Raw genomic sequence first — 18,777 nt, forward strand, 5'->3', positions numbered from 1 at the left:
CATCCGATTTTAATCGACGAATTCGAATTTAATAGCAATTAATTAAATGGTTTGAATTAATGCAGTAGTTATTAGATTTTTGAGGAATTGATCCGATGCTGAATATTGCAATCAGATTTTTTATTCTGATATCAAGACAATTTGAGTTCTTGCACGAGCTCTGCTCGTGCTGGCTGGCAATGAATTGGCGAGGATCACGACAGTTAGCATAGCTCGAGCAGAATCACTCTTCCACTCGTATCAAAAGCAAAAGATCAATAAACTCGTCAATACATTTCATATGAAACAGTATTTTATCTAACTCAATAGGCATATCCAAGGAAATAAGCCATATATCCAACATCAACAACAAAATCATGACCTGCATCCTAGAGAGATAAAACTCTCTTAAATTCTCGTTCCAAAAAGACGACGATGATGATAAATGTAGGGTTACATAACATTTCCATTCAGCAGTGACATTAGCCATCGTTCGCTTGTTCCTTCACCCCGTAAGCTATGCATGCACAAGAATTTTTAATCAAACGTATGATCCTTAGAATAGGCAAACACAAGACTTCCGTCATCATGCCTGATCTCTGGCACAAACTGCAAATCAGATCATTTCAAGCATCAGTAATGGCTAATGGCTAAGGCATAAAATGTCGAGAACAAATGTGGAAAAAAAAGGTGAAAAAACAGAATAGCTTGCTGTGAAGTTGCAGCTTGAGAATACATGTTTCTGGCATTTAACAGGGAAACCTTTCCAAAATCAAGTGCTATTCAGCTATACAGATTTGCTAATAGCTGTTGTACCATGATAAAAGGAATACATGAGTTACAAGGACATTGTGTCATATTTTTTTAACCGTATGAAGATATCTTGTTTTCGAGCAATTTCTACATGCATGCCATCTCTTCTTTTTAATCACATGATAGGTTCTGAAACGTGAGAAGGAATTGTGGATGATAGTATAATGAGCATATATTTCATCAAACTAACATAAGCATACATATATGACGAAAATAAAACTGCAATTGTCAAATAAATTCATTATCCCTATCATGCAATGACACCGTAATGATGTAATAAAGTAATAAACAATGTTGTCACTTGAACAGTATGATACTGAATTCAAGATAGTGTTTTGTTTGATGAATAGAAAACAGAAATAACATTGGTCAACCTGCAATATCTGCTGCACAAACAAATGAAGCAACCAAGAATCACATTTTGAACTGAAAGGTGATCAGCCAGCCTTCTCCACACAAATACAACATTTAGGAAGCTTATCATGTAAGCCATGACTAGATTTTACAGGATTAGGTCAACTAGCATCAGCTAGCAAACAAAGGGAAACAAGTTAGAAGCACATTTTTGCTTTACACCTTCAATCTAAGAATTTGCACGCAATGTGATATGGTCATGGTTTCACATCAATAAGTTGTATACATTTCTGCATATTATACTTAATAATAACAATAACTTATAACCAAAAACCATGCATTTAACAATAAGCATTAGAAGACATGGCATCAACTACAGATTGCATACTAAACTCTTTAGGGATGTATAACATCTGGTAAACCAGCTTCAATTTTTTTTTGCAGAAAATTATTGCTCTATATTGTGGCACAACTACAATGCTCTGATATATTCTTTGCAGTAAATTTAAAGTTTCTGATAGCAACATATGAAAAATGAGCCAAATGACACCAATTAACGAAAATGAGACCAGTGTGTGCAAGAAATAAACCAACATATAAATATACTTAACTCGATTCCTCCCATAAGACTACATATCATCATCAGTACACATGCATCCAGCTTACAAGCAGAATAGTTTTCCTTGTCAATCAATCAGAATAAAAGTTATCACGGCAAGGTTGGGAGTCGTTCTTTATCAAACGAAAAGAAACTGACCCGTCCATGGTCTACGTAACAGAACTTCAAGGGTAAACCATCACATTTTTTCTCAAGATTTTCTACTTCGGATCTTGAAGGTGGATTCCCACTGCACAAAGGATAGGTAAAATAATTATGTAACATTTACGGATACTAAAGAAGAGTCCTCATGTATGATAGAAAAAATTAGAAAACAAGAAATAGCAGATGAAGAAACTATCTGATGAAAATAATACAATTGCTTCCTTCTCCATTACGAACAGAGAAGTGATTACAGATTAGACATTTATCTATATGTCTATATCAAATAGAAGAGAGAAAATAGCAAAACACTTTGTAGTAAAAATAAACAAAAATATATTTTTTCGAATGTAATGGAAAAAGATTGTTTCAGAGGTTTTATGTTTTTAGAGAAAAAAAATGTACAGTGCTCGTTTAACTTTCACAACCAACATTGTGGAAAGCCAACTTCAAAAGTCGACAATGTAAAGAGGCAACATAGTTAGCAAAGCCTAATCACAATGTCAATGACTAATTGAACTTCATTGTTAGAACAGACTAAGATTCCAAATGCTAGATCCAAATTTAAAAATTCACATTCACCAAAATGCATCTTATGAAAAACATCAATGCACATCTAATAACACTAACGATTGTTGAATAACAGTAAGCATACAAGTTGACTGAAATTTAAAGCATATAAATGGATCCAATCAATATGAGGAAAAACAACCTCATTCATATTTATAGATCAGCATGCAGGTTGTCATTGACAATGTCAACAAAGTAACAAAGCATGTGAAAACCACATAATTTTAAAGTGCAAGGCAGATGGCATGTATTTTGAAAATAAATAGTTTCTAGCAATCACCAGATTATTCACAGACAAATTTTTAACAACACAAATTTTCTTTTTAAATGAAACAAGATAGGATTTTGATAGTCAGCAATTGTTCAGCAAAAAAATACTTTGGCCTAAAAGTACACATTATATTTGGCTACCTTAATAAACAGAGCAGGAAACTTGGATCACTGGGAGAAGATTTTCGAAACTTGCTATTAGGCAGATATACTTTAAATGTCGGCTTCAACTCACTGATCTGCATATCTTGTAATAAGTTTGAAATTTCAAAACATCTTGTATTATTTTCTGATGGTGAATTGGAGCTGCAGCAGATAATATCATTCTTCAATGTCCAAGGTATGCCATATCGCTGAACTATGTAGCCAAGTGATTTTAAGTGCCTGTACGCCTCGAAGGACTCCCAGGAACACCCAAACTTTGATCCTAGAATCATCTTGTATATATCTCCAACATTAATTGTCTTACCATCAGGACTTGTGAGAATCAATGCCCCTCTTTCAGCCAAAAACCTACACGCAAACAAGTCAGCTTTAACAAGGGACGGGTGTAAATTAACCATGTAGATCTTGTTAAGATATTTGGGAAACAAAAGGCATAGTAATTAGCATAAAACCAGCCAACTACAAGAAATCCTCCAATTTACTAGAAATCTTGTTAAAGCTTAAGCATGTAATCATCAGACATCATGTAAGACGACAACTATGTGACTGTGTAGCTTCTATCATCCAAAGTATACCAAACCTTGAGGAATAGCATTGTACAAGAAGTCTTCAGTGATCTTGCCATTGTGGCAATAGAGAGAGAGAGAGAGAGAGAGTAATACTCACAGGATTTCTTCAATGTGACAATATAGCTTGCCGTTCCGAATGACTCCGGTAGTGGCCCACAAGCTTCCCTTCTTTTCAATGATCTCTCCCATCCCCATCTCCTCATCCCAACAAGCCTTGGATACTTCACTCCTATTGTTCGAATAATCAGCACAAGTTATCAATATATCGTTTCTTGATGAAAAAGTTAAATAAATTTAACACTGTTTGAAGGATTTTTACCTGAACTGAGTTTTGGAAGTCCAAGGCTTGTTGATGCTATTAGAAAGGAAGGGGTTTCGGTGATGTTCCTCTTCTTCTTCGCCTTCCTTTGCTCCTCGGTCTCCACTTCTTGCCATGAGAAGAAGGGAGTGTGCGATCGCGAAGAAGGAAGAGGAGGAGGAGGAGAAAGACAGAGATACCAGGAGAGGAAGAAGCCGCCGCCGTTCGCCGAGGAAAACGCCGCAACGACAAGAGCTTGCCGCCGTTCGCCGATGGAGAGGAAGTCAACCGCCGTGCGCCGAGGATACGCCAAAACAGTCGCTGGGGAGAAAGGGAGACTGCGTTTAGGGCACGGGTCCGCGCCGGGGTGGTCGGGAGGGGTGTGGGGCTGAGGTTTGAGACCATCTGGTTCAATCGGGTGCTCGGACGAGTCGACCGATTCTACCGAGTCGACTCGCGAGTCAATCCGAGCCCACGAGGGTATCCTTTTGATCGTGGTCGTATGATCGAGCGATCCTACGGCCTACATCGCGAGTTGGATGACGTCGCCTTTCAGCCACCATAAACAATTAATGGCTCACTTGGTGCACAAATCAAGGTGGAAGAAGTTTGGCGTATGCTGATGACGGATGAGACGGCTGTAGTAGTCACAGAAGAAGAGTATTATTGCTCAATAGTTTTCTTAATGTCTCAATTGATTAGTGTATTATTAACATAAAATGATAACTCTCATATTTAAATACATATCTATAATTTAATATAATAAAATTATATTTTAAAGAAAACATAGTTAGCTGAATCTGCTTATGTTGTTGGATAAGTAATACCCAAAAAAAAAAGGCAATTCTGACACGATTCATTACAATTTTCTGGTCCTGAAACATAAATAAGAGAGATAGAAGCATGCATAATGATCTCTTCTATGCTCAAAGCTTATTATCTTTGCCAGTAATCTCATTGTTTCTTCTTGTTGCTTGCTGAGCCTCTTCTCTGGCTAAAACTTGAACATGCCAAACAATGTGTTGCAAGCTCAAAGTTCATCCTGTGGGCTAGAAAACTCCTATATTACTTGTACTCTCAGTGCCTAACATTAGACAAATAACAATCTATATGTTGCCTTCAAAGTTCAAGAAGAAGATACCAGCTCTATGTTAAGATCATTAACTAGATAGTTTAAAGTACTAGGATAATAAAGGAACATCAATGACGACAATGTAAAATAGCTTGTTTATCCCTTGGCTAAGAACCGTAGCTTTCTTCAATACAAAAACAACACGTAATTTGGATTGAGAAAAGATACAATGAAGATAATTATAGATAAAGAAATGAGGTAGTACTAAAACTTCACGTAATTACATAGATTATCCAAGTAGTTCAGCTAAAGTAACAGGCAAATGAGATCAGATACAGAGACCAAATCTGTTGCCCACAAAGGTTATTTGACCCCCTTGATACAAGGAACAAATAAAAGAAAGAAAGCAGGTTATACAGCAGAAAATACTCCAACATTAAAGCCTGTTTGGAAGGAAATTGCAGGATTTTTTCTTCGTTTTGCCAATAATAAATGGAAATCCAATAGAGCCCTTAGTCAGGTTACGTGAGAACTGCAACGAGTTCAGCTGATGATAAGCCCAAGTCAGTTCGATGCAGCTCGTGGTGCACGAGGCCTCACTGGTGTTTTTGAAGGACTCACTCTGAAACCACAAATTTGGGTTAATTACAGAATAGAGCACACTGATTGTGGTGGGAATTAGGATGATACCTGATCGGTAGCGCTCCCAAAACCATGCCAGTACAATTCAGGGCTACTATAGCACTTTCTGCCTGCCATTCATAGGGAAGAAGAATAAAAATCATGCAGAAACCAGCATATATCACAACAAAAGACACAGTAACCCACTTAAAAAGGTTTACTTGCACATTCAATTTTTCAGCCTTGACTGCTATGCTTAGCAGAAGACTGATGTGAATGTATTACTTTAAAAGGGTGTCTAGCAAGAAAGAAATTAAACCTTCCAAGAAAACAGCATACAACAGATTAATAGACACAATAATTACTAAGACATATCCAAGATTCAATAGTTCACTACTTCAGCCTTTGACTATCATGTTAAGCAAAAGATCAATTCATATGTATGACTTTAAATGACGAACAAATCATGACAAGAACATGCTAGATTTACTTTAGATGTCCAAAGGCTTCTAGATTCAAACAGATGCCCTTGTCAGGAATTAACAGACTATGCAACCTCACTAGAGAACTAACATCAAACAATAAGATTACATCCAAACTAAGACTAACAGGAAGAGGGTCATGGGGACAAATGCCAGAATACCTTTTGATGTTTAAACTTAAAATACAGTTGTGGTTATTAACATGAACAGAAGAACAGTATCAGATTTAGATATTCAATGATACTTACAAACAGAAGTCAGAATCACTGAGGAATCACTAAATAACATTATATTCAATTAAATATCAGTATATTCTTCAGGCTTTCTGAAAGAGTAAAAGAAAAATCTTATAACCTGCATATTCAGTGTATCAACTAAACAACAAAAAAGAGAATGCTTAGAGAACAAAAATTAGCTAACGAACAAAAAACAACAACAAAAACAAGCCGAATGTCTCAAATTTTTAGGGTCAGCTACATTCTTTTCCAGCATTATATAAGGCAATAATTTTAGTTATCTAAAGAGCATTCAAATCACTAATTGTAGATTCTTATGAAATCTTCCTAAATCTTCCTCTGCCTCTCCCAGCAACACCAGCACTAATTGACTTACTCCAATTAAATACAATATCTATGATTCTCCTTTGAACATGATCATACCATCTTACACAATTAATTTTCTTTTTATTATCTATAGGGACTACACCTAGTTGCTGAAAGATGAATTTCTAATCTTATATTTTCTAACAACTAACTCTGCATATCCATCTCAACTTTCTTATTTTAACAAAGCAACCTTCTTTATATATGTTTTTTTTAACCATAAGCCGAGCTCAGAAACAAAATACTGTTAAAAAGATTCTGCAATTATAATGAATTTGTAGCCTATTAGTATTTAATGAACAGCTAACATTTTCTAAACTGAATCCAAATACATCAACGATTAAACTCAGTTCTGAAGAAGCAAATTCACTAACGATTACCCATACAAACTCGACAAATGCGATACGTGTTGAGTGCATATTATCACCAAGAAGCGTCAAACGAGAGACCTGTAGAAAACAAAAATAAGTTGATAATTACCCATATAAAACAATTAACCAAAAATGTATTATCTCGTGGATAATTAGCTGACCTCACCACAACATTGCTCAAAGATAGCTTTTAATTCTGTTTGTGTGACCTGCACGAATGATAAATTGTAAAGTAACAAACAGGCAATTCATCTAGTCCTATGATCAATAATACAAAACTGCATGTACATCCATTTGGTAGTAATAATTGCAACAATAGACTCAGTTTTTTCTAAGTTATCTTTGCACACAATCTAAATGTAGCATTTGCAAAAAGTAGAGCATGACATAAGAAGAAGTCAATCTACCTTCCTATCAATATTCGTGCAGTATACTGTCCTTACAACCATTTCCTTTTCATTGTCAGACTGCATTGATATCTTCACAGTGAGAAACAATTCAACCAAACTGAAGTGATCATGCGGAAGTCTACAATAATGTCTATATCTTCTAATTAATGTCGATAGATAAATAACAATATTCATAGCTACACTTAAGATCTAGTCAAGAATTCACCCTAGGAAGAAATTTTGGGTTCACAGGCAGAATTGCAGTCTTGGAAGGTAAGACTCTGACTGGATAGTACCCTAGCATGGTCCCACCAAGATTTAGGGCCGCTCTAGCACCATCTATCAACAAAAAGCCCACAATTTTAGTTAGAAGATGCACGATACCCTTAAATGTAATATCAATGTACATATGCCGCAGAATAAGGAACTATGTGAAATTACCCTCATCAGAAAACTCTATGAATGCAAATCGGAGAACTGAGTTAGGATCACCGCAAACTCGGCAATCAACTACCTTCAAAATAAAAAGGTGAAAAATAATCAGGGAAATAACATTGAAAAATAAGTAGAAAATCAACATCACCATCTTAAGCACTTCAACAGTAACCTATAAATGAAAAACAAGGCACATCTACTATCAAGACTTGAATAGCACATATAAATAAGAGATATGTACTGAGGAAAAATCCACCCAGTCCTTTCCCTAGCTCTACACCAGGCAATTCTTTTCCTTGTCATTCAACAAGATGTGCATCCCACCTTCCCTTCTCATACCATAGAGTAGATCATTGTGATTTGCATGACAAGATAGCATAGTCACTGAAATGGTTCTTTACATCGATTATAGCAAAAATGTTAAAAGACACAGTAGTTCATGTTTCATAAAGCATATATACGAAAGTCCCATTTTACTGGGATATTAAAGAAAACTCCAGGGAAGGATTCAATAACAGCATAAAATTGCTTATCTGCATAAAAGTGCACCTCATCGTAGGGGCAGCATAATGTATCACGCATTGGAGATAGATTATCGATGACAGGTTATTCAAGATTGTGTCATCCAAGCCTCCTTACGAACAAGAATATCCATTGTAATACCATATAAAAAGACTATTACCATATTGGTTATGCCATTTATGGGTATCAAATCAACCAGAAAACTGTTCAATACAAAGCACAAACCATGTTGTAATCTCTTCCATAACTTTTTAAATGACCATATTACTCACTTATGCCAACTAGAGTTGAAGAAGTAGAACAAAGACCTTGGCTTGTATGGTATTTGTAGCTGGCATGTGGTTCATAAGTTATTTGTAGCTGGAATGTCATGAACAGCATAGTTTAATGCTATCAAAGAAAAACAACACTCATTTATGAAAAGCAAACTATCAAGTCAAATGTTCCCTTGATTGGAGAAAAATATACTCCAATGCACATACTATGCCCCATAATACATCATTATTTGGGTTGTGAGCACTAGAAAATGAAAGAGATATTAATCAGAAACAATATCCCCACAAAATCAGCTACTACTAATATGTACTGCTATTTCCTCACTACTTATAAATGATAAGGTTGACTTTGGTCTTGTCATGATGGAGACCTATATGCATCAGAAATTGCAACAGAAAAACCTGTATTACAGCACAGCAACTATCATATCATATCATGTCAATGATGTAGCAGAGAAAACTAAATCACTATCAGAATTGGTAAAAAACCAAAGCTGAAGATGATTGTTAAATTCCTAAAATGTTTGATAATGTATTTGCCAAAAACTTTATCCTGTCAACATGTTCAGATATTGGCCAGCTGAAGCATACAAGATCAAAGGTTCAGCGTAAGTGATCAACATGATTAGCTATATTGCAGACTATCTTTTTCATTAAATCAGATATATTAGATACAAATTGCAGCAATATATGAGTAGAAGAAAGAAGTGTGATACTTTCTAAAGGGACAAATTGCAGCAATACTCAATCAATTTGCACAATCACGATACGCACTATAGGATATTCCGCATATTTACTAGTTGCAGTTAAAGAAACTTACTTGGCCACAGGTAGTAAATATTTCAGCAAGCTTCTCTTCAGTCACCTGATACATATCAGTAACTGAGTTCAGGCTAGCACACAAGAAAGACATAAGAAGAATATGTCCCTCGGAGATTGCATATCAATGGAAAGCAACGATCGTCGGAAGAAAGAAGAAGAACAAGAGGGGATAAAATGAACGAACTAAAAGGTTTGTGTGATTGGCTTACATGTTGATCAATATCAGAAACATACACAGTACGCCTAATGCTCTCCTCAGTCTGAGCTTTTCGAACTCTATCTTTCGTCTTCCTCCACCCCTGATCATAACCACTTCCCCTCTGCCAAATAAAAAACAGCTCATTCTAAATCACATGAGAGACCATAAAAAAGAAACCTAAAAGGAAAATTAAGAAGAAAAACATTCCAACGTAGTTGCCCCCAAATGCCGAGAGAATAACAACAGATTGAAGAATACTCCATCCAAAATATCCCATTTCCTCCAATTTGTTCCTTTTCCTCGGAAATGAACAAACAAATTCCAAAAAGAAAAATCATTCACTTTTTTTGCGAAAAATTAAGATAAAGTCCTTAAACCCCAAAACCCATGTACAATCTAACATAATTTAGATATTATACCGAAACAGATAAAAAGGCAAGAAGGATCAAATTCAGTACTCTGCGATTTGGCTGGCTATTGGATGAACCATCGCTGCTCGAATCTTTATTACCACCATTACCCATCACTCCGTTACCGTAACAATCAGTCGACGCCACAAAAATGGGCGCATCGGCAGACAGCCGGCCATCGTATTTCCGGCCGTCGCGAGCGGTGTGCAAAGAAGGGAAGAACTCCTTGGCGGAGGGGTTCAATTTGGACAGGAAATTCACCAGCTTCCTCACGTCTCTCTGGTACTCAGTCTCAACTTCCGCCGGCGTCGGCGCCGGGGACTGGCAGCGGATGAACTGATCGTCCGACCCGATCGCGTTCTCCGTCACCGCAGCCATTTCTTTTTCCTCAAACAGCGCCAAATACCAACAACAAAAAGAAGATAACAACAATAACAGCTGCTCGAAAGCGATCAAGATATGGCAAATTCGATCGAGATAAAGAAGCGCCTAAACAAATAAAAAAATAATTCAGCAAAAAGCGATCTTTTGCGCCATTGCAAAAGTTTCCCCCTCCATGTCTCACTGCGCTCCCAGTTGCTCTTCTCCACTCTTTTGTGGGCTTTATTTGGATTCTTGGGAACGAGATGGGATTTGATATGATAGCGAGAGGGGGGGAGAGAGAGAAAGAGAGATGGAGAAAGGAATGGCGTGATGAATCGAAAAAGACGGCGAGGTGATGTCTCGCTATTTATAGTCTGTTATATTCCCCAGAATACTTGTGCATTTAATTTGTTTCACAACCCAAATATGTCTTCCCCTCTTTACGCAATTTCCTTTTCACATTTTACCCACACGTCCGATTAAACGTTTATTAGACGTAAGTAAATTATGTAACTTAGATTTTTATTATTTTATGGAATTATTGTATTAGATTGTTCACTCATCCAGGATATAATTATTTTATGGAATCATTATATCTAGACATATAGTTTTGGTCAAACATTTAATATGTGTGACTTGGGAGGATTAGGAAGTTAAGTTCTGTTGCATTGCAACTCTATTCCATCGAATTTTGTTTATTTTGTTGGCTGTTGCCGCACAATTATGGATGCATAGGTTTGATTAAGGTGGAGGTAGTTGATTGTTGTGGTATTATTAGAACTCATTTTCGACGGAACTTGTTTTACTTTAATTGTGTTCTGTTGGTACTGTTGGTGGTTGCAACACCATCGAGTATCTATGACTTGATGAAGCGTATGACGAACAACAGAACACAGAATTATTTGGTTCGTTGAAAAGGGTGGTTTGAGTTTGAAGAAGTCATGGTGCTACCTTTTGTGGCCTCTTTTACTTTTTCTCTTCTTTTGACTTCCTTTTAGGCTGTGGTGGAGTATGAAGAACAGACAAGTGAGAGAAGCAGGCGACGGATGTGTAAGCTGGGAAGGGAGGAGGCACCGAATTAATTGAAGACCGTATGTTATTGGACTGGGAATTAAGCTACTTCCGGGTTGGGTTTGAATGGGATTGGAAGTCCAATGCGTTTTTGCCCATTCAACGGGCGGCAACAATGAGCCTTTCCAGATCTCAGGACCGAAGCAAGTCAACCTAAATAGGGTTTTCCACAAAACAATAAGGTAATAAGTCAATGATGGCATCCTAAATCAATGCTTCCAATCAGCCGTTGGATGTTAGTAGCTACCTCAATGGTTGCTTAGCTAGAAATTTCACGAGTGGATGTTAAGGTAAGATGATGATATGATGCCACTTTTCGTAGGCATAGCACCTGCAACATCTACTAGTCAGCTTCCACAGATTTAGCAATCTGCAGCCGAAAGCATTCAAGCTTATTTATTCTACATGTCATCTAGAAAAGTCTACATGATTCCGAGACAAAAGGTTGCTGATGCTCTCAGGAAAGCAACTCCATCTAAATCCATACCACCGAGTTATCTTCGAGGCTTGGTTGTTCAGTGAATTCCTGCATGATAGAGAAGCTCATCAGGAATCCAGGCCACAAATGCTGTTAAGGTAAATAATGAGATTGAAAAGCAATTAAACTCCTTGAGCACCAAAAACATCAAGACCAAGTGGACATCATCACCTTTGGAAACAATAACCTACTATCCGGGTACCGTGATTGTAATAATCATGGGGTCACTGAAAGACAAGTACCTGTCCCATTGCTTCAATGAAAGATCAATCAGTGGTACAATGATGCTCAAAACCCAAGAAAAAACTCTTTCAAATCCTAGCAACACCACCCATTTGGTGCATTACTTGAGCTACTACATCTGCGTTCATCTCAGATATCCATACTTCGATCCAGGAATAAAGCTATTTAGAATATCAGACAAGCCCTACCAGTGTAGCTGCCCATGCTGCAAGAACCCCAAAGAATATCGTATGTGTTCGTTCTGTTTTGCCAGGATATGTTATCGGCCACAGATGCTCAGCTTTCATTTGTTAATGCAACTGAGTTCTCAGCCAAATTTCTTACTTTCGATAAGATCTGGTTGCAATTGGAAAAATCAACCGTGCTAATCAGGAGAAATCAGCTGACTTGAGTGCAAGAACTTTCTGCCACGTAATGCGATTCTAGAAGAATCATTTATCTCAAGATGATCATAATTGTTGCTGATGTTTGTCTCCCAGAAGAAATACATATTACTATACCCATGAAGATCAAACTTAAAACCAGAACCTGCATCTTGAACAATAGCACTTACATCATTATAAAGGTTTTAGCATGCAGACTTTTGCAACAAGCATGACAAGAATGTTCTACATTTGAAGCAAGATGTAAAAGTACCAAATCTTGAAAGCTTTAGAAGTGGTGGGTATAGGTCATCAGGAACTCGGATGTAAAAGTTGAACGAGCTTGAGCAGAAATGCTTAACCAAGAACCCTGCCCTCCCAGAATTTCTGAGGGCTTCAACAAGGAAACTGACTACTCTTAACATGGGAAATGACTAACAACACTCTGTGCATCCTTAACTGTGATGGTTCATACAAGGTTAAATCTCCGAATGCAGGAGCTGGCTTCATCCTTGAGCACATGCAAGGAAACACAACTTGCTAGTTGTTCCACCCATAAGGCAAGCAGCCCAATCAGAGCTGAATGCCGGAGCTTTAAAGAGGGACTTCTCAAAGCCTATCAGGAAGGCTTCTCACACATACAGGTCCAATCAGATTCTCATAATCTTGTCAACATACTCTCTGACCCATCTCGCATCCCTTAGCATCCACGGAACTTATGCCAATATACCTTTTACCATGCAAAAGCTGTTGAGGTCACTGGATGGAATTTTGTTCCTAGAAACACTAACCACACTGCACATAAGTTGGCTAGATTTGCGACTAAACATACAGTTGATGTTTTTTGGAGAGGTAATTCACCTCCTGATGTTTTGCACGAACTGATGTTAAGCTAATCTACCTTTTTCTTTCTCTCAAAAAAAAAAAGTAGCTAAAAGAACAGAAATTAGTTCGATCACATAATTCATTAAAGACTAACAATGAGTAACAGAACACCAAATATCACAAAGATCAAACCCACAAAGTTGATTCACATAAACAAAACTACTTGCTACCAATAGAAAGCTGCAAGAATTATATTTCAATCAACCAGGACAAAATCAGGGAATTGAAATATTAGAAGATTAGAAGGCAATGGTATAGCATGCACGTACAAACATTTGGATATCTAGAGTGTTAAGCTTGAAGTCCATCAAGGGTATTAAAGCCTCGATCCCATCATCCAAAATCAGTAATGGAGGTTTCAAATTGAATATCAACATTGTTAAATATGATCTGCAACATTTGAAAGCCTAGAAATGAAAAAAAAAACTATATAAAACATTCTAACATACCCATGAAAAAAATGTCACGATTTGGTCTCATAGGATATAAGTCTATCAACCTCATTTGACTTAAATCATTGGTCAAAATATTTCAGCTTAAATTGATAATAATACACTTGAATAAACCTTTCATACCTTTATAAATCAATCTAAGTGTTACCCACTTTCAGTGTTAGAAAAATAATATATCAAACTTCACTGTACTTTCATCTAAAGATTTCGAAATCATGTCCAGTCATTTAAATCGATGAAACAATCTAAGATCACAGTTCTCTAATGTATCGATGCTTCTTACAACATGTTTTATTAGTTTCATAAACAATCAATTTTATTTTTTTATATGTCGAATTGCTACCTTAACTTGCACATTATGTATGATTAAAAAATCACCTATATCATGCCAGGTACTCATCTCCGCTTCCATCAAATCATACTTGTAAACTAATTCCAGGAAACGTAGATGACAAAATATGCGTATGTAAATAAAAATGTGTTACCTTGTGAGTACAGACAAAAAGCAAGAGAGACATACCCGCATCCTCAACCACAAAAGATAATCCCAAACAATGCGAAAAAAGGGCCTCCGCCGCTCGCCGCAGCCGCCGGCCACGATGAAGTACAACCCGCGTGTGTCAGGCTCCCGGTGGAAGTGCCGGAAAGAGCACTTCACTGCTCCTTCGAGCGTCCGGCGCGTGCTGATGAGCGCGCTTCTCTCGGCCGACGGGGTAACAAGTACAACGCGCGGTCGGTCCCGGTGCGCAAGGACGAAGAGGTGCAGGTGGCGGCGGGGGACCCACAAGGGCCGAGACGGCAAGATCGTGCAGGTGTATCGCCGGAAGTGGGTCATCCACGTCGAGCGCATTACCCGGGAGAAGGTGAACGGCACCACCGTAAAAGTCAACATCAACCTCTGCAAGGTCGTCATCACCAAGCTTAAGCTCGACAAGTACCGCAAGGCCCATGGCAAGTTCTCGGCCGAGGAGGCCGTTGCCGGTGCCCCGTCTCTACAGGAGGACAACCGATCTCATCGATACGATCAAGGATCGGCCGATGAGATGTTCTTGTCGTTGAGATCCTGCAAGGAAGTCTTGAACGAAAAGACCAATGCAGCAAAAACAAACCTCAAGAACGATCCCAAAGAAAACGAAACGAAAAACCGCGGAAGAAGGTCCGGAGAAGGGTTCTCGAACTCACATCGAGGCAAGCCTTGGAAAAAGAATTCGCGAACTAACGGAAGGGAATCATAATTCCGACAGAAAGAAGAGAGAAAAGAGAGGAGGGTTTGGAGTCCGTGGAAGGAGGTGACCTTTTTCGGCGTTCTCCTTCCCGCTTCCGACACTTTCTTGCTTCTGGGGGTAATCCGAAGGGTTCAACCACTGTCGCGACTACCCATTAATGACCCATCACGCTGATGTCTCGATCGATCGTTAATATATTATCCATTATTATTTTTATATTTTAACTAACATTCATATCTGTGCCGGTTTGATATTATGAATATTAAAAAAAATTAATGGGAGGAGATATGTATCAAGGATCTTAGTGGGACATTGTATACTCTATTAAGGCCCAAGGATGGTTTCAGAAGCCCAACATTAGAAGGCCTGGGAAGTGTTTAGTCACGTGCTTCTCGATGTCTGAGTCACCGTCCCTCCACATCTTCTCGATGTCTGAGTCACCGTCGCGAGCAGCAAAGAGCAGAGTCATTCGTGCACGCAGGTACCTTACTTGGGGTCTCAGCGAAAGGACACCATTGAATACGATCCCTTGCTAAAAGACTCGAAAAGAAGCGTCTAACAACAAGAAATCGTCATTCTCTCCTCCACCAATTCCTATTGCCATGTTGAAAGCCCATAGACACGGTGACTCACCTCTGCGACTCATGGAAGCCGTCTTCTGCCTCCGTGCCGCCCTCGTTACTCCATTCAAAAGGCCGGGCTGCCTCCCATTCCACCCCACGACCAACCTTTCCCCGGTTGGCCACCTCAGCTTTCCCCGCCATTATAGGGTATCTTGCTCCCATGCTCAGCCGCCGCGGCCGCCGACGCCGGAAAAAGACGAAGGAAGAAAAGGCCGCGCTGGAGGACGGACATGGCCGAGGGTGGCGGCGGTTGGCGCAGGCGCAGCTTTCGTCGTCGCTTGCGCCTTGGGTTCTGTCTGCTTGACGCGCCCTGCACCTGACGCTGCGGTGAAGTGGTGCACGTCATGGACAGCGCACAACGAAGGACCGTCAGGAGGCGGCGGAAAGGGCACGATGAACACTGAAGGCAACAAACTCGGTAATCAAGCTCAGTCGGAGAAAACCAACTTGCAGAATACGCGCGAGGCGGTGCAGCAAATTCTATTCGGGAAGAAGGTAGAGTCTCTTCCTTCGGGAGGAAGGCCATCGATGTTGTTACTTTCATGGCTATGCTTGGATTCGTCGACTCAACCTGATGCAGTCCGTATGCATACAAACCACCGTCTTCTTCCTCTCTATCTCTCGTATAACCTAAGCTAGCTGACACCTTCCATTAATTTGGACTTGATCAGAAGCATTCAAACCTGTCCCAAGCGACATCTCTTTCCTCTAAAATATTATGCGACGTAACTGGCCAACTCATATCGATAGCATAGTCGACATGCATAAATGATATATATAGTTATTAGAGGAATGGATAGACTATGTTAAATTTGAGGGGACAAATATGCTACACACAAATTCCCTTATAGATTATCTAACATTTTGATGTACACGTATAGTCTCGTTCCATCACTGATGGAAATGATTTCATGTCACTGGTTGCAGGATCTCTCTTCCACCGAGAAAGAACAAAGAAAATCTCGTTTGTTCTCCAAAGATTGGTTCCAAGAACTGGAAAAGTACGAAGCAGGAATGCTGTTACGGAAAATGCTCATGGAGATGGTAACCAGTTCTCTACACATTTTGTCCAAGCTTATAATCATTTGTTGTTCCTTCGTTTTCAAGCGATCTAGGGTTCGTAACAAAAGAGAGAGCGCAGTTTAAATCCATGAGATAGCAAGGAACAGAGATTCTACCTATTAAGCTGGTGTCTCGGCCGTTTAGATTTTAGTCTGACTGAAACCTACTTTTCTTGTCCGTGAGATCCTCTCGACAAATATTGATCCAATGATCTAATGATTTTAGGAGTGTGAATCTAGGGTTTTTGCTGTGAATGCAACTCACAGCACACATCACGACACTCGATCAGCTTCAGCATCCTCGTTGAAGTCTTTATTTTCATGTCAAAAAGGCTGCTACGTACTCTCCCTGTAGATAGTTGGGTACACTTCTAACGTCGATGAACTCAATGCAGAAACTAGAGGTCTGCCGGTACGTCCACGAGGCTGCCGTTGAGCATGACCCGAGGCCTCCTTTTCTCATGGAAGAGTCTAATTTGTCGGCGAACTCGCTTATCGTCTTACATGAGACACTGATCAATCGAAAGTACCAGCATTTTGCAGTAACCATCACATATTCTATTCTGTGGCTGTAGGCTATTATCTGCTTCACGCTGACGGTGGAGAAGATGACATCAACAGCCAGGACGATGATGACGACGACGACGACGGAGTTGAAAGAATCGATGGAGGACTTGGTCACTAGGGCGAAGGGGTCGTGGAACAAGTACAAAGAGTTAGAAGAAGGCTTCGGGGAGATGCCAAATGCTGATGAGAAAGATGCACCGAAGCAGCAGCCGAGCACACGTTCTGCTTATCGTGCTTCATGAACAGCTTACGGTCAACGCATGGACTTCCCTCTTCTTATCCCTACTGCTTAGGAAACCTCGATTCTTATTGTCCCGAGGAAATTACGTGTTTGGTTCTTCTGTTTCTTTACCTTCAGATCAATTCTGAACTATGTGCTCGATGTTCTTCTTGTTCGACTGTTTTCTTTGTAGCTGCTGCTGCAATATAAGTCTACTTTTCATTCCATCATCATTTATTAAGACCTTTTCCGATAAGAATTGAAATAAACAAATTCCTATTGTCACAATAAAGTTGCTCATATAGCTGACAACATGAACCAATCCAAAAAGGAGAAGCATCCGATCAAATATCCTTCGGTAAACTATTGCTTAACATTATTAAAATGAATAAAACTTGCTAATGTCTCAGTTTTAATTGTCATTTTTCACAATTCGAATAATTTAATTATAATATTAATCTTGATCCAAATATCATTGACATTGTTGATAATGTTAAGTAATAATAGTTTACCGAAGGATTACACTTATTCTTTTAAATAAGTAGTAAGCTGTAATCACCAAAATTATTTATTAAAATAATCCCTAATTAAATTTAAAACCATAGGCATACGAAGAAAATTTTATTTCTGATTGAGTTCAAGTATTTTTCTCCTTGTTTATTTTTTTATGAAGGATAAATGGTAAAAATAAATTTTGATCACACGACCTCATGATGATTTCATAAAGTCTTTATTATATGTAAAATTTTTAATTTGGTGTATCATAAGACAAATGTTTTAAATAAAAAATTATTAAATAATAATATAAATTATTATTAAGATTAATTATTTGTACACTTATTATGATATATATAGTAAGTATTATGTAACTATATCATTTTTAGATATTTAGATATAATGTTTAAGAAATTATCTATTATAAACTCACTGCATTTTATTCTTATTTATAATAAGAAACTCATTATGGAATTCTTTATCTCCGTAAACTACAGTGGCCATCCTGAGCTCACTTACCATCAACATCACCATACTACTCTTTCTGCTCCTCTTCCTCTTCGAAGGCTGAAACTGGGAACGATCTCGAGAGCCCCGCCGGTGTCTTGAAGACGATCTTTTTCGACTCCGGCCCCTCGAGGGGATGTTGGTGCGGTCGACAGCGAGGGAGCTGCCAGCTGTACGAGTTGCCAGATGAGCGGTGCGACTACATGCATCATTCCCGCCAAAGCTTGCACCTACTTGGCAAGATTG

General features: G+C 38.6%; 3 protein-coding genes and 1 pseudogene across 6 annotated transcripts; 2 read left to right on the top strand and 2 right to left on the bottom strand.

Annotated features, from left to right (window-relative positions):
• Positions 1–254: 254 nt before the first annotated feature.
• LOC135624852 (uncharacterized) lies at positions 255–4,347 on the bottom strand. Of its 3 annotated transcripts, XM_065128872.1 has the most exons (6): positions 3,800–4,347; positions 3,578–3,709; positions 2,888–3,259; positions 1,904–1,994; positions 1,758–1,807; positions 255–588 (listed from the first exon to the last, which is right to left on the bottom strand). In XM_065128872.1, exons 1-6 carry the CDS (start codon positions 3,913–3,915, stop codon positions 462–464), a joined length of 888 nt encoding a protein of 295 aa, XP_064984944.1. In that variant the 5' UTR covers positions 3,916–4,347; the 3' UTR covers positions 255–461. The 3 variants fall into 3 exon arrangements, 2 of the variants coding, with proteins under 2 accessions (XP_064984944.1, XP_064984945.1); XR_010491802.1 differs by having other exon boundaries at positions 1,758–1,994; positions 3,800–4,342; XM_065128873.1 differs by lacking the exon at positions 1,758–1,807 and having other exon boundaries at positions 3,800–4,345.
• Positions 4,348–5,089: 742 nt separating this feature from the next.
• LOC135624853 (polyadenylate-binding protein-interacting protein 8-like) lies at positions 5,090–10,679 on the bottom strand. 2 transcript variants are annotated; one of them, XM_065128874.1, is made up of 10 exons: positions 10,027–10,679; positions 9,579–9,689; positions 9,368–9,412; positions 7,757–7,829; positions 7,542–7,654; positions 7,334–7,405; positions 7,088–7,135; positions 6,936–7,004; positions 5,541–5,602; positions 5,090–5,472 (listed from the first exon to the last, which is right to left on the bottom strand). In XM_065128874.1, exons 1-10 carry the CDS (start codon positions 10,354–10,356, stop codon positions 5,415–5,417), a joined length of 981 nt encoding a protein of 326 aa, XP_064984946.1. In that variant the 5' UTR covers positions 10,357–10,679; the 3' UTR covers positions 5,090–5,414. The 2 variants fall into 2 exon arrangements, with proteins under 2 accessions (XP_064984946.1, XP_064984947.1); XM_065128875.1 differs by having other exon boundaries at positions 7,334–7,393; positions 10,027–10,678.
• Positions 10,680–14,356: 3,677 nt separating this feature from the next.
• LOC135625729 (large ribosomal subunit protein uL24y-like) lies at positions 14,357–15,067 on the top strand (annotated as a pseudogene).
• A 537-nt stretch (positions 15,068–15,604) lies between these two features.
• On the top strand, positions 15,605–17,756 carry LOC135624530 (uncharacterized). Its single transcript, XM_065128243.1, has 3 exons — positions 15,605–16,176; positions 16,609–16,725; positions 17,318–17,756. Exons 1-3 carry the CDS (start codon positions 15,661–15,663, stop codon positions 17,549–17,551), a joined length of 867 nt encoding a protein of 288 aa, XP_064984315.1. The 5' UTR covers positions 15,605–15,660; the 3' UTR covers positions 17,552–17,756.
• The last annotated feature ends 1,021 nt before the right edge of the window (positions 17,757–18,777 follow it).

Source organism: Musa acuminata, chromosome BXJ2-10, assembly GCF_036884655.1.
Source record: "Musa acuminata AAA Group cultivar baxijiao chromosome BXJ2-10, Cavendish_Baxijiao_AAA, whole genome shotgun sequence".
Taxonomy (NCBI): Eukaryota; Viridiplantae; Streptophyta; class Magnoliopsida; order Zingiberales; family Musaceae; genus Musa; species Musa acuminata.

Excerpts from the sequence above, each read along its gene's own strand:
- LOC135624852 (XM_065128872.1), bottom strand. The coding sequence starts at position 3,915 with ATGGCAAGAAGTGGAGACCGAGGAGCAAAGGAAGGCGAAGAAGAAGAG. Across the intron at positions 3,710-3,799 it reads ACTTCCAAAACTCAGTTCAG|GAGTGAAGTATCCAAGGCTT; the intron begins GTAAAAATCCTT and ends TTCGAACAATAG. Across the intron at positions 1,995-2,887 it reads TTCCTGCTCTGTTTATTAAG|TGGGAATCCACCTTCAAGAT; the intron begins GTAGCCAAATAT and ends TCCTTTGTGCAG.
- LOC135624853 (XM_065128874.1), bottom strand. The coding sequence starts at position 10,356 with ATGGCTGCGGTGACGGAGAACGCGATCGGGTCGGACGATCAGTTCATC. Across the intron at positions 9,413-9,578 it reads TTTCTGATATTGATCAACAT|GTGACTGAAGAGAAGCTTGC; the intron begins GTAAGCCAATCA and ends GATATGTATCAG. Across the intron at positions 5,603-6,935 it reads CATTTGTCGAGTTTGTATGG|GCAGAAAGTGCTATAGTAGC; the intron begins GTAATCGTTAGT and ends TATGAATGGCAG.
- LOC135624530 (XM_065128243.1), top strand. The coding sequence starts at position 15,661 with ATGTTGAAAGCCCATAGACACGGTGACTCACCTCTGCGACTCATGGAA. Across the intron at positions 16,177-16,608 it reads AAATTCTATTCGGGAAGAAG|GATCTCTCTTCCACCGAGAA; the intron begins GTAGAGTCTCTT and ends CACTGGTTGCAG. Across the intron at positions 16,726-17,317 it reads GGAAAATGCTCATGGAGATG|GCTATTATCTGCTTCACGCT; the intron begins GTAACCAGTTCT and ends CTGTGGCTGTAG.